This window comes from Terrapene carolina, unplaced genomic scaffold (genome assembly GCF_002925995.2).
Source record: "Terrapene carolina triunguis isolate 2854851 unplaced genomic scaffold, T_m_triunguis-2.0 Scaffold35098, whole genome shotgun sequence".
In the NCBI taxonomy this organism is placed as follows: domain Eukaryota; kingdom Metazoa; phylum Chordata; order Testudines; family Emydidae; genus Terrapene; species Terrapene triunguis.
In genome coordinates, this window is record NW_020699449.1 from 13,909,871 (window position 1) to 13,924,789 (window position 14,919).

The 14,919-nt window shown below is 50.8% G+C and overlaps 1 protein-coding gene across 1 annotated transcript in view; it reads left to right on the plus strand.

The window, feature by feature from the left end:
- LOC112111161 (FERM and PDZ domain-containing protein 1) overlaps window positions 1-14,651 on the plus strand; it is a 29,258-nt gene extending 14,607 nt beyond the window's left edge. Inside the window, exons 6-13 of the mRNA XM_026646483.1 lie at window positions 2,643-2,738; window positions 3,780-3,905; window positions 6,224-6,343; window positions 7,299-7,435; window positions 8,431-8,557; window positions 9,179-9,274; window positions 13,123-13,305; window positions 14,493-14,651. Coding sequence (XP_026502268.1) covers window positions 2,643-2,738; window positions 3,780-3,905; window positions 6,224-6,343; window positions 7,299-7,435; window positions 8,431-8,557; window positions 9,179-9,274; window positions 13,123-13,305; window positions 14,493-14,651 — 1,044 coding nt within the window. The remainder of the gene's footprint in view (window positions 1-2,642; window positions 2,739-3,779; window positions 3,906-6,223; window positions 6,344-7,298; window positions 7,436-8,430; window positions 8,558-9,178; window positions 9,275-13,122; window positions 13,306-14,492) is intronic.
- The last annotated feature ends 268 nt before the right edge of the window (window positions 14,652-14,919 follow it).

A 14,919-nucleotide genomic window follows, 5' to 3' on the forward strand; every position in this document is an offset into this window, starting at 1 on the left:
CTGTCTGCAGCTCAGGCCAGGGAAATGTGGCAGAAAAGGATACCGAGTTGGAACGCTTGGGGGGCCATTCCTGGCTGTTAAAGGGAAATCATGTCATGTTTCAGAAAAATCTGTTAAATAGTTCTTCTTAAATTTGTCACAAGCAGGTTAGCGAAAGGACCATTTTTTGTGGCCCCAAGTTTGAAACTGGCTTCTCTCCCTTTTCCCTTCAGAACGAAGAAGTGTGTCTGAAGTGCCCCACCCCAGCCAGGCCCTTTCTCCTTTTCCAGAGTGGCTGCCCTTGTGTCCCATTTCCTCCCGTGCCGAGCGGATCTGGCTCAGCAGAGTACAGCACTGGCTCCCGGGAGGGGGCTCGGCCAGACACCCCCACCACCCCCTTGCCTCAGGTGTTGAACCCTTGTGCGAACTCTGAGGGCACCTGGTCCTGTCTCCCTTGGCACAAAGACGCTGCTGGAGAATCAATCCCTCTACAACTCTGGCTGCCCGCTGGGCATTTCCGGCCAGTTGGGCAGGACCCTGGGCACACATTGCCAGCATGCTGGCCTTTGAGCACCTCAAACTGCTGTTTAAATCCCTAGCATCCCAACTGCCTGTTCCCCGAGGTCCCTCATAAAGAGATGTTCATACTCTGCTGGCCCATTGGACAGGAGAAAATTCTCCCCACCAATAAGGCTGCCAGTTACCTAGGACTCTCCAGACACTATCCTTCCTGCCAGCTGTTGCCAGATGTGCTGTGGTTTCTGCTACCACTGAGGAAAGGGTCAGATCTAACCAGAGCAGGATCCCGGTTCAGGAAAGCATCCCGGTGCGGTACACACTTAATCATGTGCAAACTCCTGGTCATAAATCTTAGGGACATCCAGCTTGCATTGCAATTAGTGCAAGATTTGTTTTGACAATGCCAGCAATGGGCTTCCTGAAGAGGCATTCCCAGCTGTGAAGCTGCAGCCCCTGCTTTCTGTGGAGTCATTTTGGAGATAGATGGCAGGAGAATCCATGACTTCCTCAGCCGTTAACCTTGTCATTTAAATGACAACTAAGCCAGTAGTTTCCTGAGAGGTGCAGAGGCAAAATACGGTTGCATCCTCTGTGGTGAGCAAAACAATGGTGCAGTGAGACGCACTTCAAAACTAAACCAGGCTCTGCAGTAAAATAGCAACAAAACCAAAATGTGTATGGTATGTTTCTGCTTGCCTGAAAAGCAGCTCTCCCTACAGCAGATCTATCCCTTCTACATTTCCATCCAAAAGTTGCCACTCCTTTCAGATAGAAACTGGGATGAAAGAGCATCCATAACGATTAGTGTAATTCCAACAACTGCCTAGCCTTCTGCTTCAGGACCGGTACCGTCATTGTCCTCTTAATGGAAGGTTGCTAACTGAGCTAAACCCCATTTGGAAAGAGCCCAAACGCTCCCTTATGCAGCTGAAATCTGAAACTCCAGTTCTAGAACAGGAATTATTGATGAGACCAAAAGCTTTCAAGCCTTCATTTTCCAGGGTAGATTTGGGTTATATCCTCAGAGCAGAGCTCTGTGTGGGAAGACAGGTCATGCAAGGGTGAACATCAGTACATATTTTAGGTAGATTTGGACGCTGTAGACCAAATCCTAAACTGGCGTAAATCGGTGTAGTGCCTCTGTAGTCAATGGAGCAATGACTGTTTGCGCCAGTTGAGGAGCTGGGCCTACATTTTTAGAATTAATTTTTAAATAGTCTACAAGATTCTGCCAAGAAAGACTAAAATTATCAACTTGGCTGGACTAGCAGAAAGAGAGCCTACAATAATTGCTAAAGGTGGAACATAATCATTACACATGTTGAATGTAGCGTCAGCAACAACGTGTGGTTTTTAATTTGTCCCCAAGCTCTGTATATAGATTCCAAGATGACTTGTGAGCTGATGTTACAAAACAACAGCAACGTCTTATTTCTGCCAGCAGCCTCACCGGACACTTTGGGTTAGATCCTCATCTGGTATAAACTGGCATCGTTTCACTGAAATCAATGGAGATATGTAACCCAATAGGTTTGATTTAATCAGAGAATTATAGACCATCAGGGTTGGAAGGGACCTCAGGAGGTCATCTAGTCCAACCCCCTGCTCAAAGCAGGACTAATCCCCAGACAGATTTTTACCCCAGTTCCCTAAATGGCTCCCTCAAGGATTGAACTCACAACCTTGGGTTTAGCAGGCTAATGCTCAAACAACTGAGCTATCCCTCCCCCCCTGGGATTTACCCAGCTGAGGGTCTGGCCTCTTGAGGCTACTAATGTGAGACCAACAAAACTTGGCTCGATGACAGTAGCATAAATGTGTTACCTTTCTCTGTAATAAATCATCATTCTTCGGTCCCGCAATAGGAACTGGACCAAATTCATTTTTGGTGGGACCCACTGATTTGAGTGGGATTTTTATCGGGGTGAATTTGTCACTTGATGCCTCTTTTGTCCTTTGTCTCATAGCAAGATATAATGCTAACATGTCGTGAATGGGGCTTTATTTCAAGGTGGAGAAAGTTTTGCATTTAAATCTGTATTTGTTGCATTACCAAAGATGAGCCCTTGATGCAGTCCCAGAATACCAAAAACCCTTGACCTACGGTGCTGACACTTGACCTCCCAGTTTGTTTTGTTGTGCAGGGGAATGCTCTTCTGTGCGTGCCGAATGTTCTCAAGGTGTACTTGGAAAATGGACAGACGAAGGCTTTCAAATTTGACACCACCACGACGGTGAAGGTATTGTGGCTTGGTTGGCTACCATTATTCCTCCATTTAATCTGTGCTACTTCACAAAAGGTAAAAATATACCAGGAATTGATTCTCCGAGACGATCTAGAGAACATGGACCCCCGATGGGTAGATACAAAGCTTACCGGATTTGGGGAGCAGGGAGTGGAGAATGGAAATAGGCTCTGGGCTTTCACAGCCCAATTTTTTTGGACCTGCTCAACACCTAGGTTGACATAGAGCTGCAGGTGCTCAGCAGTTCGCAAATGAAGCCGTTAGGTTTTAAAATTGCTTAGGATAAACTCTAGCGGTACAGCAGGTATGGAAGATCTGCAGGCAGGCCTGGGAACGCATTGGGACTTCACCTTCAGCAGGGCAGTGGAGCAATAAGCGTGGGAGAGTGATTGCTGTTCATGCTGCCATTCACCCAAAGGAGGGTTGCTGAAATCAGGCCGGCTGGAAGGGCAGAGGCAAAGGGATAAGGGAGGTATAGAGGGGTCAGGAAACTAGAAGTCCAGAAGGAACTAATGAGGAACCTTGGAGCGAGAGAAGAGACAGGGTTAATGGCCTGGATTGGGTACCATGAGAATTTAGACTTAGAATCATAGAAGAATCATAGAAGATTAGGGTTGCGAGAGACCTCAGAGGTCATCTAGTCCAACCCCTGCTCAAAGCAGGACCAACCCCAACTAAATCATCCTTGAAGAGCTGGCGAAGATGCCAAGCTCCCAAAGAGCCTGTCAAAGGAAGTATCCAAACGGTGGTAGTAAAATGAGCCTGTCGCCCCATCTGGTCTATAATGGGTTGTGGGAAAACCATCACCACTGTGCCATGGCAGCGGGAGGGAGCGTCCGGGAAGGGAGTCTCTCTGATCTCAAATGCAGCCCTTCCAGCTGAAAAGTCCATGATTACCTTGCAGAGCTGTCGTTAGCATGCTGGAATCTAGAGCCTCTTCATTAACATCCAATCCCGTTACGTATCCTAGTGATGCCCGGCTGTTGTATTTAAAATGCCTGAAAGCAGATTGTCCCTTGTGTCTTCCATTGGCAGGACATAATCCTCACCTTGAAAGAGAAGCTCTCCATCCAGAGCATTGAGCACTTCGCCCTGGCCTTGGAAGAACAGTACAACATTTCTAAGCTCTACCTGCTGCACGAGGACGAGCTCATCGAGCAGGTCAGTGCTTCCTGCGGAGCTCCTGCCTTGCCTGTCTCAGCAAGGCAGCCTTTGTCATGCAACCCGCTTAGAAAAGAGCCCTGGCCCAGCGGCTGACATTTCCCTGGACACATCTCCAAGGACGCCCAGGTTGTGCAGACTAAACGGGGACGGGGGAGGGAGTGTTGGGTGGCAGGAAGGGGATTTGGTGGGTTGGGGGAAGGAGGAGGTCAGTGGCTGAGTGCGAGACCCGATCACGAGCTCCCGCGTCAAACTGGGGATTCGGAGCGGCTTTGCCTCCCCAGAGACGCCGCCGTCCTAGCTCTGCCTGTCCCACGCGCGCTAACTGGTGACGGCACGGCAGCCTGGCCTTGCTGCTCTGGTGACGGAACCGAGACACAGCACCGCCAGAGCGTAAACGTTCGTAGCACCTCGCTCCGTTCCTGCAGACGGCAGCGGGCAGCTCTCGTGGCCGGCTTGTTTTGCTGACGCTTCTTCCTGCTGCCCTCGTTTCGTAGCAATAAGGCCATGTAATCTGAACCCCTTTATATCACAGGCCGTTAAGTGTCACCAAGATCCCCCTAAACTGAGCCCAAAAGCTTCAGTTAGACTAAAGCATTTCAGGCCTCAGGCCATCATGCGCCCCAGGCAGAGAAGAGGAGAGGCCAAGCAGCAGCAATGGCAAGGAATACATTGTGTGTGGCGTGCCCAGATGATCCCAGCAAGTGGTCCGTGGTGCAGGCTGCAAAGGGAGGTGAAAAGCGCCCAAGGTCCCTGCTAATCTGACCTCGGGGAAAATTCCTCCTCGACCCCAGACCAGGTGATCATCTTGACCCTGGACATGTGAGCAAGACCCACCAGCTCGGCATCTAGTAAGAGGATTTCCCTAGACCACCTCCGAGCACTGGCCTGCCCTGTCCAGTGTGGCCAATCCCTGCTCCTTCAGAGGTGCCCTTTTCTGGAGGACCATTTATCTGGGACTATATAAAAAGAAATCGAGGCGGCGGTTTTCCAAAGCAGTCGGCGAGGGGTTGCCTGGCTGGGCTTCCCTTTGAAGTCAATGGGAGTTTTGCCCCGGCAGAGTTAGGCCAACCCCGAGCGCTATTTGCAAATCCCACCTCTAGCATTTCTATTTCTTATCTTTATTTCCCAGGTACTTTATGTTCCTAACTTTGAGCTAAGAATCTGAGCAGCCCTTCCTCACTCCCGGACATCTCCCCAGTCAGGGAGACAGGCGCAAGATGTGGAGGCTCACTCGTTAAGATCCCGTTACTAAATACCAGGCATACGTCTCTTTGGGCTGGTCCACACTAACCCCCCAGTTCGAACTAAGATACGCAACTTCAGCTACGTGAATAACGTAGCTGAAGTCGAAGTACCTTAGTTCGAACTTAAAGATACTTACCAAAGGTCCACACGCGGCAGGCAGGCTCCCCCGTCGATTCCGCGTACTCCTCTCGCGGAGCAGGAGTACCAGCGTCGATGGCGAGCACTTCCGGGATCGATTTATCGTGTCTAGACAAGACGCGATAAATCGATCCCAGAAGATCGATTGCTTACCGCCGAACCCGGAGGTAAGTATAGACGTACCCTTTGGGACCTTCTCTTTCCAGCCAGTTGATGAGTCAGTTCTGGGTTTATCCAAAATAAAATATGCTAATATAATCCAGTGACTTTCAGAAGGTTTAGTTGACATTTCGGCAGCACAAATAGCATTTTAATCTTCTCTGTCTTTTTTTTGGTTTTTTAAGTGCTTTCCTCTGTTGTCATAGTAGGGCCATGTGATCAGTCTCTGGTGTAGGGTTTGTAGCATTACGTATTCACAAGATTTATATTTATGACACTGAGACCAGGGTACAGGTCCTTTGCCCCAACTTGTTATTGTCCCAGCTGAAATAGTGTGATTGGATTTGGACTAGTTGTTGTGCCCTTGTTGTACCCTGATCCCAATTAAACTGTAACCTCGCTGGGGCAGAGCCTATCTCTGTGCAACGGTGCAGCACCTAGGGCTCTGGGCACAGCCCAGTACAAATCAATCATTTTAATGGCTTTTCTGGGAGGTTGTGGAGTCCTTAATGAAGTTCTGCAGTGGAGTAGCCTCCACTTCATCTGACTTTACTTCTCATGTTGCTTCCCTCCCAAAGAGTCATTCGTGCCTCCTTGTCACTAGAGAGAGTGGCCGACTTGCCCCCAACCCAGACGCCGAGTGCTTTGTTCTGTAGCGTGTGAAGGGCTGCCCTGTGCCAATTCATTGCACCTGCTGGTCAAGGATGGGTTTATTCAATGAGGGATTCGAGGAGCTGCTATTGTTTAACGCAGTTTTATTTTGTTTGTTCCAGGTGGTCCAAAGGAAAGACTCCCATGATTACCGGTGTCTCTTCAGAGTCTGCTTTATCCCTAAGGATCCGTTGGACCTCCTACAAGAAGATCCAGTTACCTTTGAATACCTTTATTTGCAGGTGAAAACGGAATGTCCCATACTGTATTGATAACCCTTTGTGTCCTAAGGCCTTGCCTCCCATTTAAGGTGAAGTGTGATACACCTCTACCCTGATATAACGCGACCCGATATAACATGAACTCGGATATAACGCGGTAAAGCTGCGCTCCGGGGGGGCGGGGCTGCGCACTCCGGCGGATCAAAGCAAGTTCAATATAACGCGGTTTCACCTGTAACGCGGTAAGATTTTTTGGCTCCCGAGGACAGCGTTATATCGGGGTAGAGGTGTATTTAAATCACTATTGTTAAACTGGTGCCAAAAGCTGCGTGGACATTATCTGGCTCTGAGTGGCTTAGTGATTCCTAATCTGAGCCTTGACTTGTTAATTACTTGTGCCCTTCACAGGCGCCGACTCCGTGGGTGCTCTGGGGCTGGAGCACCCACGGGGAAAAATTAGTGGGTGCTCTGCACCCATTGGCAGCCAAGCTCCCGTCAGCCCCCCCCACCTCATCCTCCTCCCCCGCCCCGAGCGCGCCACATCCCCGCTCCTCCGCCTACCTCCCAGTGCTTCCCCCCAGCTGCCGCCAAACAACTGTTTGGCGGCGTGCTGGGAGGAAGGGGAAGGAGCAGGAACGTGGCGCGCTCAGGGGAGGAGGCGGGGCCGGGGCGGGGATTTGGGGAAGGGGTTGGAATAGGGGCAGGGAGGGGGCAGAGTTGGGGCAGGGACTTTGTGGCAGGGGTGGGATGGGGTGGGGCAGAGGCGGGGTCACATGGAAGGGATGGAGTGGGGGCGGGTCCGGGGGCAGAGTGGGGGTCAAGCACCCAGGGGAAAGCGGGGAAGTCGGCGCCTATGGCGCCCTTCACATATGAATCAAAAATGGTTGAGCCAGGCAAAAAGGGGACACCCAAGCAAAGTCATTCTTCCTCTTTGCCGTGCCCCCTGCGCGCGTTAACCTGGCTGTGTCCGTTCCAGAGCTGCAGCGATGTGCTTCAGGAGCGATTTGCTGTCGAAATGAAGTGCAGCGTGGCCCTGCGCCTGGCAGCGCTGCATATACAAGAGCGGATTTATGCCTGCGCCCAGCCGCAGAAAGTCTCTTTCAAATATATAGAGTAAGTGGAAAATTCTCTGCCGTTCTAGCTGACCCAGGTCCCTTATATCTTTTGTACTGGGGCTGTGATAGGCACCAGAGAAATGGAAGGTGGCTAGGTCAGGGCAGTGGTAGTAGATTGGAATGTGCTTTGTCCTTGTTGTTTAATACCGATTCCATATATTGGTTATGCAGATCCTTTTAGAGATAGATGAGTAGCAGTTTGAGATGGCTGCACAAAACCAACTCTCTCATATCTCCCTTCTAAACTGCTCGCATGGTGTAACAGCTAGAAATGTCCGCCGGTGGGCCTCTACAGCCGCACTACTGTAACGTGTTAGGTAGTTATTGTTGCACGGGGCAGGATTTCATTTAAATAAAGGTTGCCTCTTGCCGGCGTGTTTATTGGGAGTTCTGAGTGCAGTAGCCAAAGTCATAACTGCCCAGGAATGGCCCCCAGCAAATCTATAGCGTGCATGTCCCCTTCCTAGGCAGACACGCTTATTGCATGGGTTGTTCTGGTAAAACAACATCACTACTAAAAATTGTAAAGGGGCCATTGTGAAGTAATAGCCCAGACATTTGTAGCTTAATACGTGCAGCCCCAGTTGGGTTATGTGTTCACCTCTGTCACTGACTTATTATTTATAGTCAAATATGCCATGCCCCGACTAACAAAGGAATAGACAGACGCATCAAGAGAAAACTCCATGATGTGCTTAATTAGCAAGTAATACTTATTACGTTGGAAAAATTCTCCATTGGAACAACTGGCCTCTAATCTTAGACGGGCGGGAACCGTTAACCCAAAAGACACCAAAATATAATAATCTTTTAAGCAAAGCAAAGTGCACTTTACGAACGGACCCTCAGTCCATAGATTGAGGCCAGAAGGGACCATTATAATCACCTAGTCTGACCTGTATGACACAGGCCAGAGAAACTCAGCCAGGAATTTGTGCAACAAGCCCGTAATGTCTCTTTGAGCCATACCCATCTGCTCTGTCTTCATGGCAGGAAGGACTGGGGAATAGAAAACTTTATATCTCCGACTTTACTCCGAAACATGAAAGGCAAAGACATCAAGAAAGCCATCAGCTTTCACATGAAAAGGAACCAAATCTTACTGGACCCGAGACAAAAGGTAGAACCTATGCATGTGTGTGAGGTCACTCAATGAAAGCCATCCGGCTCGGCCACTGAGCCCAGCCTCAGTGGGACTGAGCCGAGATGGTTTTAGCACCATGCTCTACACCCGCCTTCTCCAGCTGGGGTCCTCCCAGCCTTGCTACTGCATTTTATTTGGTCTTCATGGGGGCTGCATTGCACCTCTTTATTCTTCTGGCTCAGTCCCCTCTCCTTTGGTGCAGCTATTTCTCCCAGCATTAGCATTGCTTGTGCACTGCTTCTGCAGGTGTAGACCAGCCCTGGTCAACAGGGTTGTCAGAGATGGGAGCCAGAAGTCACAAAGTTGGGTCTCCTCCTAAGCAGATTATTCCCAGTGACCCCCTGGGCTGCCAGCTTTGCCTTAGTGTGCCCTGGAACTGAATTCTTGCCTGCTGTGCATAGGAGGAGGGCAGTCATCTAGTCAGAGGTTGTTTTTTCTGTCTGTGTGTGTGTCTCAAATCCATCCAGTCCTGTGCACTGTACACGTCTGGTTAGATCCAAATAAACAAATTAGAAACCCCTTTACCCACACACCCGACTTGTCCCAGTGGTTGGTTTGTAACTTTCTCAGCAATATTTCTTTTCTTTAAAATCCAAGCACGTCCTCTCGGCCACACAGGTGCGTCTGAGCTACCTGCAGATACTTGGAGACCTGAAAATGTATAGCGGGAAAATCTTTAATGCCACCCTAATGGTATGTGCATTCATTTGTCTGTGATTTTGGCAAACCTTTGTGTTTTCTCTGGCCATCCCTTCTGTGTGTTGTGTTACCATGCTGTGGAAAACAAACTCGTGCAATGGAAGTCATTTTTAGCGCTATGCTGAAACTGACCAAGCCTCGTCTTGATTAAAGCGCACTTTCTGTAAAGCAGGATGTCTAATTTTTTTAACAGCTGAGAGTCAAAGACAACCCATTAACTTGCTGCTGGGGTGTCTCCCGCAGATTTGTTCTGCCAGCAACACTCGCTTTATCACCCATTAGTCGTATTTGCCCTCAACCACCTTCACGCTTTCTCCCAGTTCTGCATCAGAGCAGCTCCCTGGAACAATCCGTAAAGCTTCCCCATGTCTTCCTTCACATCCCTCCCCTGCGCTCCCCTCTGCAACGCTGCCTATGGACCGCTCCCCATCGGGAGTGTTGGCGCTGCTGCTTCAACTAAACGTGCGCATTTCTCTTGGGCCCTTTCCAGCAGTCGCATTCTAAATCCTGGGTCAGAGCCTCAGCCAATGCGAACCAGCATAGCTCCTTTGAAGTCAAGACCATAAAACCATTCACCGAGGATCCTTTTATTTATGTGTTGTTAAAAAGCACAGGTGTGGCATTCAGTGTGGGTCTTGTGGGTCTTCAGATGTGATTGGTCCATTGTTCCATGGGCAGGTTCTAATGCCCTTTGAAGATCTGAGAATATTTTAAATGCCATTTAAAAAAAATACACTGACGTTGATTTGGGCCAAGATTTAACCTCCCCTGAAAATGGATGAGTCAACAGTGTGCCCTTGTTGCCAAGAAGGCTAACGGCATATGGGGCTGCATTAGTAGGAGCATTGCCAGCAGATCGAGGGAAGTGATTATTCCCCTCTATTCGGCACTGGTGAGGCCACATCTGGAGTATTGCGTCCAGTTGTGGGCCCCCCCACTACAGAAAGGATGTGGACAAATTGGAGAGAGTCCAGTGGAGGGCAACAAAAATTATTAGGGGGCTGGGGCACATGACTTATGAGGAGAGGCTGAGGGAACTGGGCTTATTTAGTCTGCAGAAGAGAAGAGTGAGGGGGGATTTGATAGCAGCCTTCAACTACCTGAAAGGGGGTTCCAAAGAAGATGGAGCTCGGCTGTTCTCAGTGGTGGCAGATGACAGAACAAGGAGCAATGGTCTCAAGTTGCGGTGAGGGAGGTCTAGGTTGGATATCAGGAAACACTATTTCACTAGGAGGGTGGTGAAGCACTGGAATGGGTTCCCTAGGGGAGGTGGTGGAATCTCCTTAGAGGTTTTTAAGGCCTGGCTTGACAAAGCCCTGGCTGGGATGATTTAGTTGGGGTTTGTCCTGCTTTGAGCAGGGGGTTGGACTAGATGACCACCTGAGGTCCCTTCCAACCCTGATATTCTATGATTCTCTGATGTTTTCCCTTTGAAAGAAGGTCTCTTGACATAAGGCATGACACAACCTTGCCTGACCCATGGGATTGAATCAAGGACCTCCAGAGCTAAGAGCAGAACTGCCACAGTTTATGCTAGAGAGCCAGGTTCTAGACCTGGCAGTTGTGATGCTCATGTCCTCTGAGGACCAGGTGGAGACGGGGGCCTGGAATGAACACTCACCAGCAGGGCTGTCCCTAGGGGCGTGCGGGGCCCGGGACATTGGTGGCGAGTTTCTAATCTGCCAGAGGATACTCTCCCCCCCCCCCGCTCTGCCCCCACTCCACCCTTTTCTCCCAAGGCCCCACCCCTGCCCTGCTTCTTCCCACTCCCGCTCCGCTCCCCCTCTTCTCTGCCCAGTTCCGCCCCCTCCCCCAAGTGCGCTGCGCCCTCGCTCCCCCCCCAGCACCTTCTGACCCCGCAAAACTGCTGATCCGCAGCAGGCACTGAGAGAGGGGGGAGGTGCTGATCGGCGGGGCCTGTCGACGGGCAGGAGGCACTGGGGGGAGGAGGAGGTTCCGGTAGGGGGGCTACTCCTCGACCCCCCCCCCCCCCCCCCCCCCCCCCCCCCCCCCCGTTTGCCTCCTCACCCTGCTCGCCCACCCGCCTCACCTCCCTGCCTGCTTCCTACGGGGCCCCCCAAAGCACGGGGCCCGGGGCGGTCCCCCTGATTCGCCGTACCCAAGGGACGGCTCTGCTCACCAGTGGATTACTATTGCTCTATCCGTATTCACGCTGAGTAGGACGAGTTGAACATTTTCCATCTCTAGCCTGTCAGTGGAAAATTGGGTTTTTGATTCAATTAAATTTTTCCAGAACAGTGTCTGTTTTCTGTAGGGAAATGTCAATATTTCATAGTAGATAGATAGATTTTCTTGGGCAGTAGGGGACTAAAACGTTTCAGAGCACAGAACTCTTGTTCCCCTCCCCCTGCCGACAGCTCCGGGAGAGCGGAGGGTGTAGCGATGCGCCTGGGCGCTGATCACCCCAGTGTGCGCCTCTGCCATGAGATTGACGGGGCAGCCACGTTGGGAGGAAGGGGGCTCCGTCCTGGCTCTTGAGTGGCGGAATGTCTTACAAATGGATCGTTAGAATCTGGGGGGGTCACTTAAAAGGATGTAGATGCCCATGGGAGGGAGATCCCATTAATCCTCTCTCCTCGGTGAGCCACCTTGGGGCCGACAAGCCCCAGGTTCGCAGCGCTCGGTGCCGAAGCCCGCAGCCCATCTGACAACCAGCTATGGTAAATGAAGGACCGACAGAAAGATGCCCAGCATTTTATTCCCACGAGGGACAGGGGTAAATTAAAAGATGGGGACGGGAGCAGGCAAAGGAAGCCAGGATGTTAAACACATGATCTTGCAACAACAACCCCTAAAGTCCCACCAAACCCAATGGATATAATGAAAGAGCCCCACCTGCCCAAGTGTGGGTAGTGGGGCTGGAGCTCCATGTGGTGGGCTGGTGTCCCTTCCCGGGAGACCAACAACTCTCCGTCAGCTCAACAGAGGCCCTGGCAACCCCAAGTCCTGGCCATCCCCCACCGGCTCCGTGTCTCCACCACAGGTGGGTACGTCTCCACAGCAGGTGGGCAGGCCTGGCGCTGGCAGAGTGAGGGGCAGAAAAGGGGACATTCCCCCCTGCCCAAAAAAAGATCTTCAGGGGGCCCCCGATGGATTGTCAGAAAGGCCAAACTATGTGCAAAGGTGTCCAGAGTTAGCCAGCGGAACAGCAGGTTGGAGAGTCTTCATCCTTTATAGAAATTCTAAATCACAGCAAAATACCGGCCACAGTCGCCACATTTTACTGTTTTAAACTCTTAAAATCCCCAATTTTCCAGGAGTGGAACTAGCCTTTGGCCTTCTGGAAGGTGGCTTGTTGTTTGAATAGCAACAGCCAGGAGCGCGCAAATACCCCCCCCCCCCCCCCCCCCCCCACGGTACGGGAACCCTAGAACCGGCCCTGCAGCTGGGAGGATCCTCCCAGCACGGATAGGCAGCTAGCGCCAGCGTGGCCAGCTGCCCAAGTACAGTGCTGCCCGATCCTGTGGGTACGTACGCGGGCAGCTAGCCTGAGCCACCACCCGTGCCACCGCAGCCACACTGCTATTTCTAGCACGCTAGCTCGCCTCCGTCCAGCCGTGCAGGGTAGCACCCTCCCAGTGACCATGTAGATGTACCAGGTGAGACAGGCAGCCTCCATCTCACTTTAGTCTCTGTCTCTGGGAGCTGTCTCTGGAGCTACAAACTAGTCAGGTTCGGGGGCCAGTAAAAGTTGGCCGCTTCCCCTAATTGAAACGTGCCAAGCCGTAACGCACAACTCAGGATTCTACGTCCCGCCTTGTCACGAGGTTCCTGTTTAGATTTCTATTAAGGCTGGATTCTAACCCACCTTTCTCCGGTAGCTACAGGACAGGGAATCGTATGTCGCCTTGCTGGTCGGAGCGAAGTATGGAATCAGCCAGATTATCAATAACAAGCTCAACATCATAAGCCCCCTGGCAGAGTTTGCTAACATCGGCAGGCTAGAGCTTACCGAAGAGTCTGAGAAAGCGAGCATGGTAAAAATCTACCTTCAGGATGTGAAGGTAATGGCAGCTTCCAATGAGGCGTGTGTCGGGAGCGTTGCTCTTCCATCTTCTCAACGATCTGACAGTCTAATTCAGGGGTCGGCAACCTTTCAGAAGTGATGTGCCGAGTCTTCATTTATTCACTCTGATTTAAGGTTTCGCGTGCCAGTAATCAGGGGCGGCTCCAGGCACCAGCACAGCAAGCGCGTGCCTGGGGCGGCAAGTCCCCGGGGGCATCCTGCCGGTCGCCGTGAGGGCGGCAGTCAGGCTGCCTTCAGCGGCATGCCTGCGGGAGGTCCCTCGGCTTCGGCGGTGGGCACGCCAAAGCCACGGGACTGGAGGACCTCCCACAGGCATGCCGCCGAATCCGTGTGACCAGCAGACCTCCCACAGGCATGCCGCCGAAGGCAGCCTGACTGCCGTGCTTGGGGCGGTGACATACATAGAGCCGCCCCTGCCAGTAATACATTTTAACTTTTTTAGAAGGTCTCTTTCTATAAGTCTATAATATAGAACTAAACTATTGTTGTATGTAAAGTAAATAAGGTTTTAAAAATGTTTAAGAAGCTTCATTTAAAATTAAATTAAAATGCAGAGCCCCCCGGACCGGTGGCCAGGACCCGGGCAGTGTGAGTGCCACTGAAAATCAGCTTGCGTGCCGCCTTTGGCACGCGTGCCATAGCTTGCCTACACCTGGTCTAATTGAATTCTTAATGCTAGTAAAGACAGCGACGCGTTTGTTTTGCTGTTTCTGTTATCCTCATAAATGCAGTGGTGGGACTTTTTTTCCTAGTTACTTTTATAGTATATCACTGGCTATCATGACCAATGTGCTTTAACACTGTCTTGTCTCCGAGTGCCTAACCATTTGACGCGCTAGCAGACTGTATTTATCAGAATTTAACTGTCCCTTGACAATTCTTTTAAGGTAAAATATTTTGCATTGGATACAATGCAAAGGGAGACAGGAGAGCCATTAGAAAAGATGCAGCCCGGTCAAGGAAAATGAGATTCCTTTTAAAAATATTTGGCTGGTCCTTCGTCAGTAGGACACTGGGCATCAAAGAAAAATCTGTTTTCCCTTCCTCCTTGTGGCCCACTCTGTAATTCACCTCTCCGTATCTGGGAGATGGGGAATGTCCTTTTATTTAGTGTACATCTCTGCAGGTCACGTAGGGGGCCTAACACATTTTTTTTCGTTACAGTTGCTGACGCTGATGCTAGAATCAAACAGTGCCAAGGATCTCGCCTGCCTCATCGCAGGTTACTACAGGCTGTGTGTCGACTCGGGCATCACCATATTCATGTGGGGGGAGGCTAAGCAGCAGACCCACCGCATCTCCACGGAAGAAGGTAAGAACTAGTCGCCTTTTTCAACGAAGGGTGGCGAGTTGACTAATCACTTAGGAGCATCTGTCACCGTAGACACAGGTCAGGTGCAGAGTTTTCTCCTAGGAAGAACAGGAGTACTTGTGGCACCTTAAAGACTAACAAATTTATTAGAGCATAAGCTTTCGTGGGCCACAACCCACTTCTTCGGATGCATATAGAGTGAAACATTGAGGAGATATATATACACACATACAGAGAGCATGAACAGGTGGGAGTTGTCTTACCAACTCTGAGAGGCCA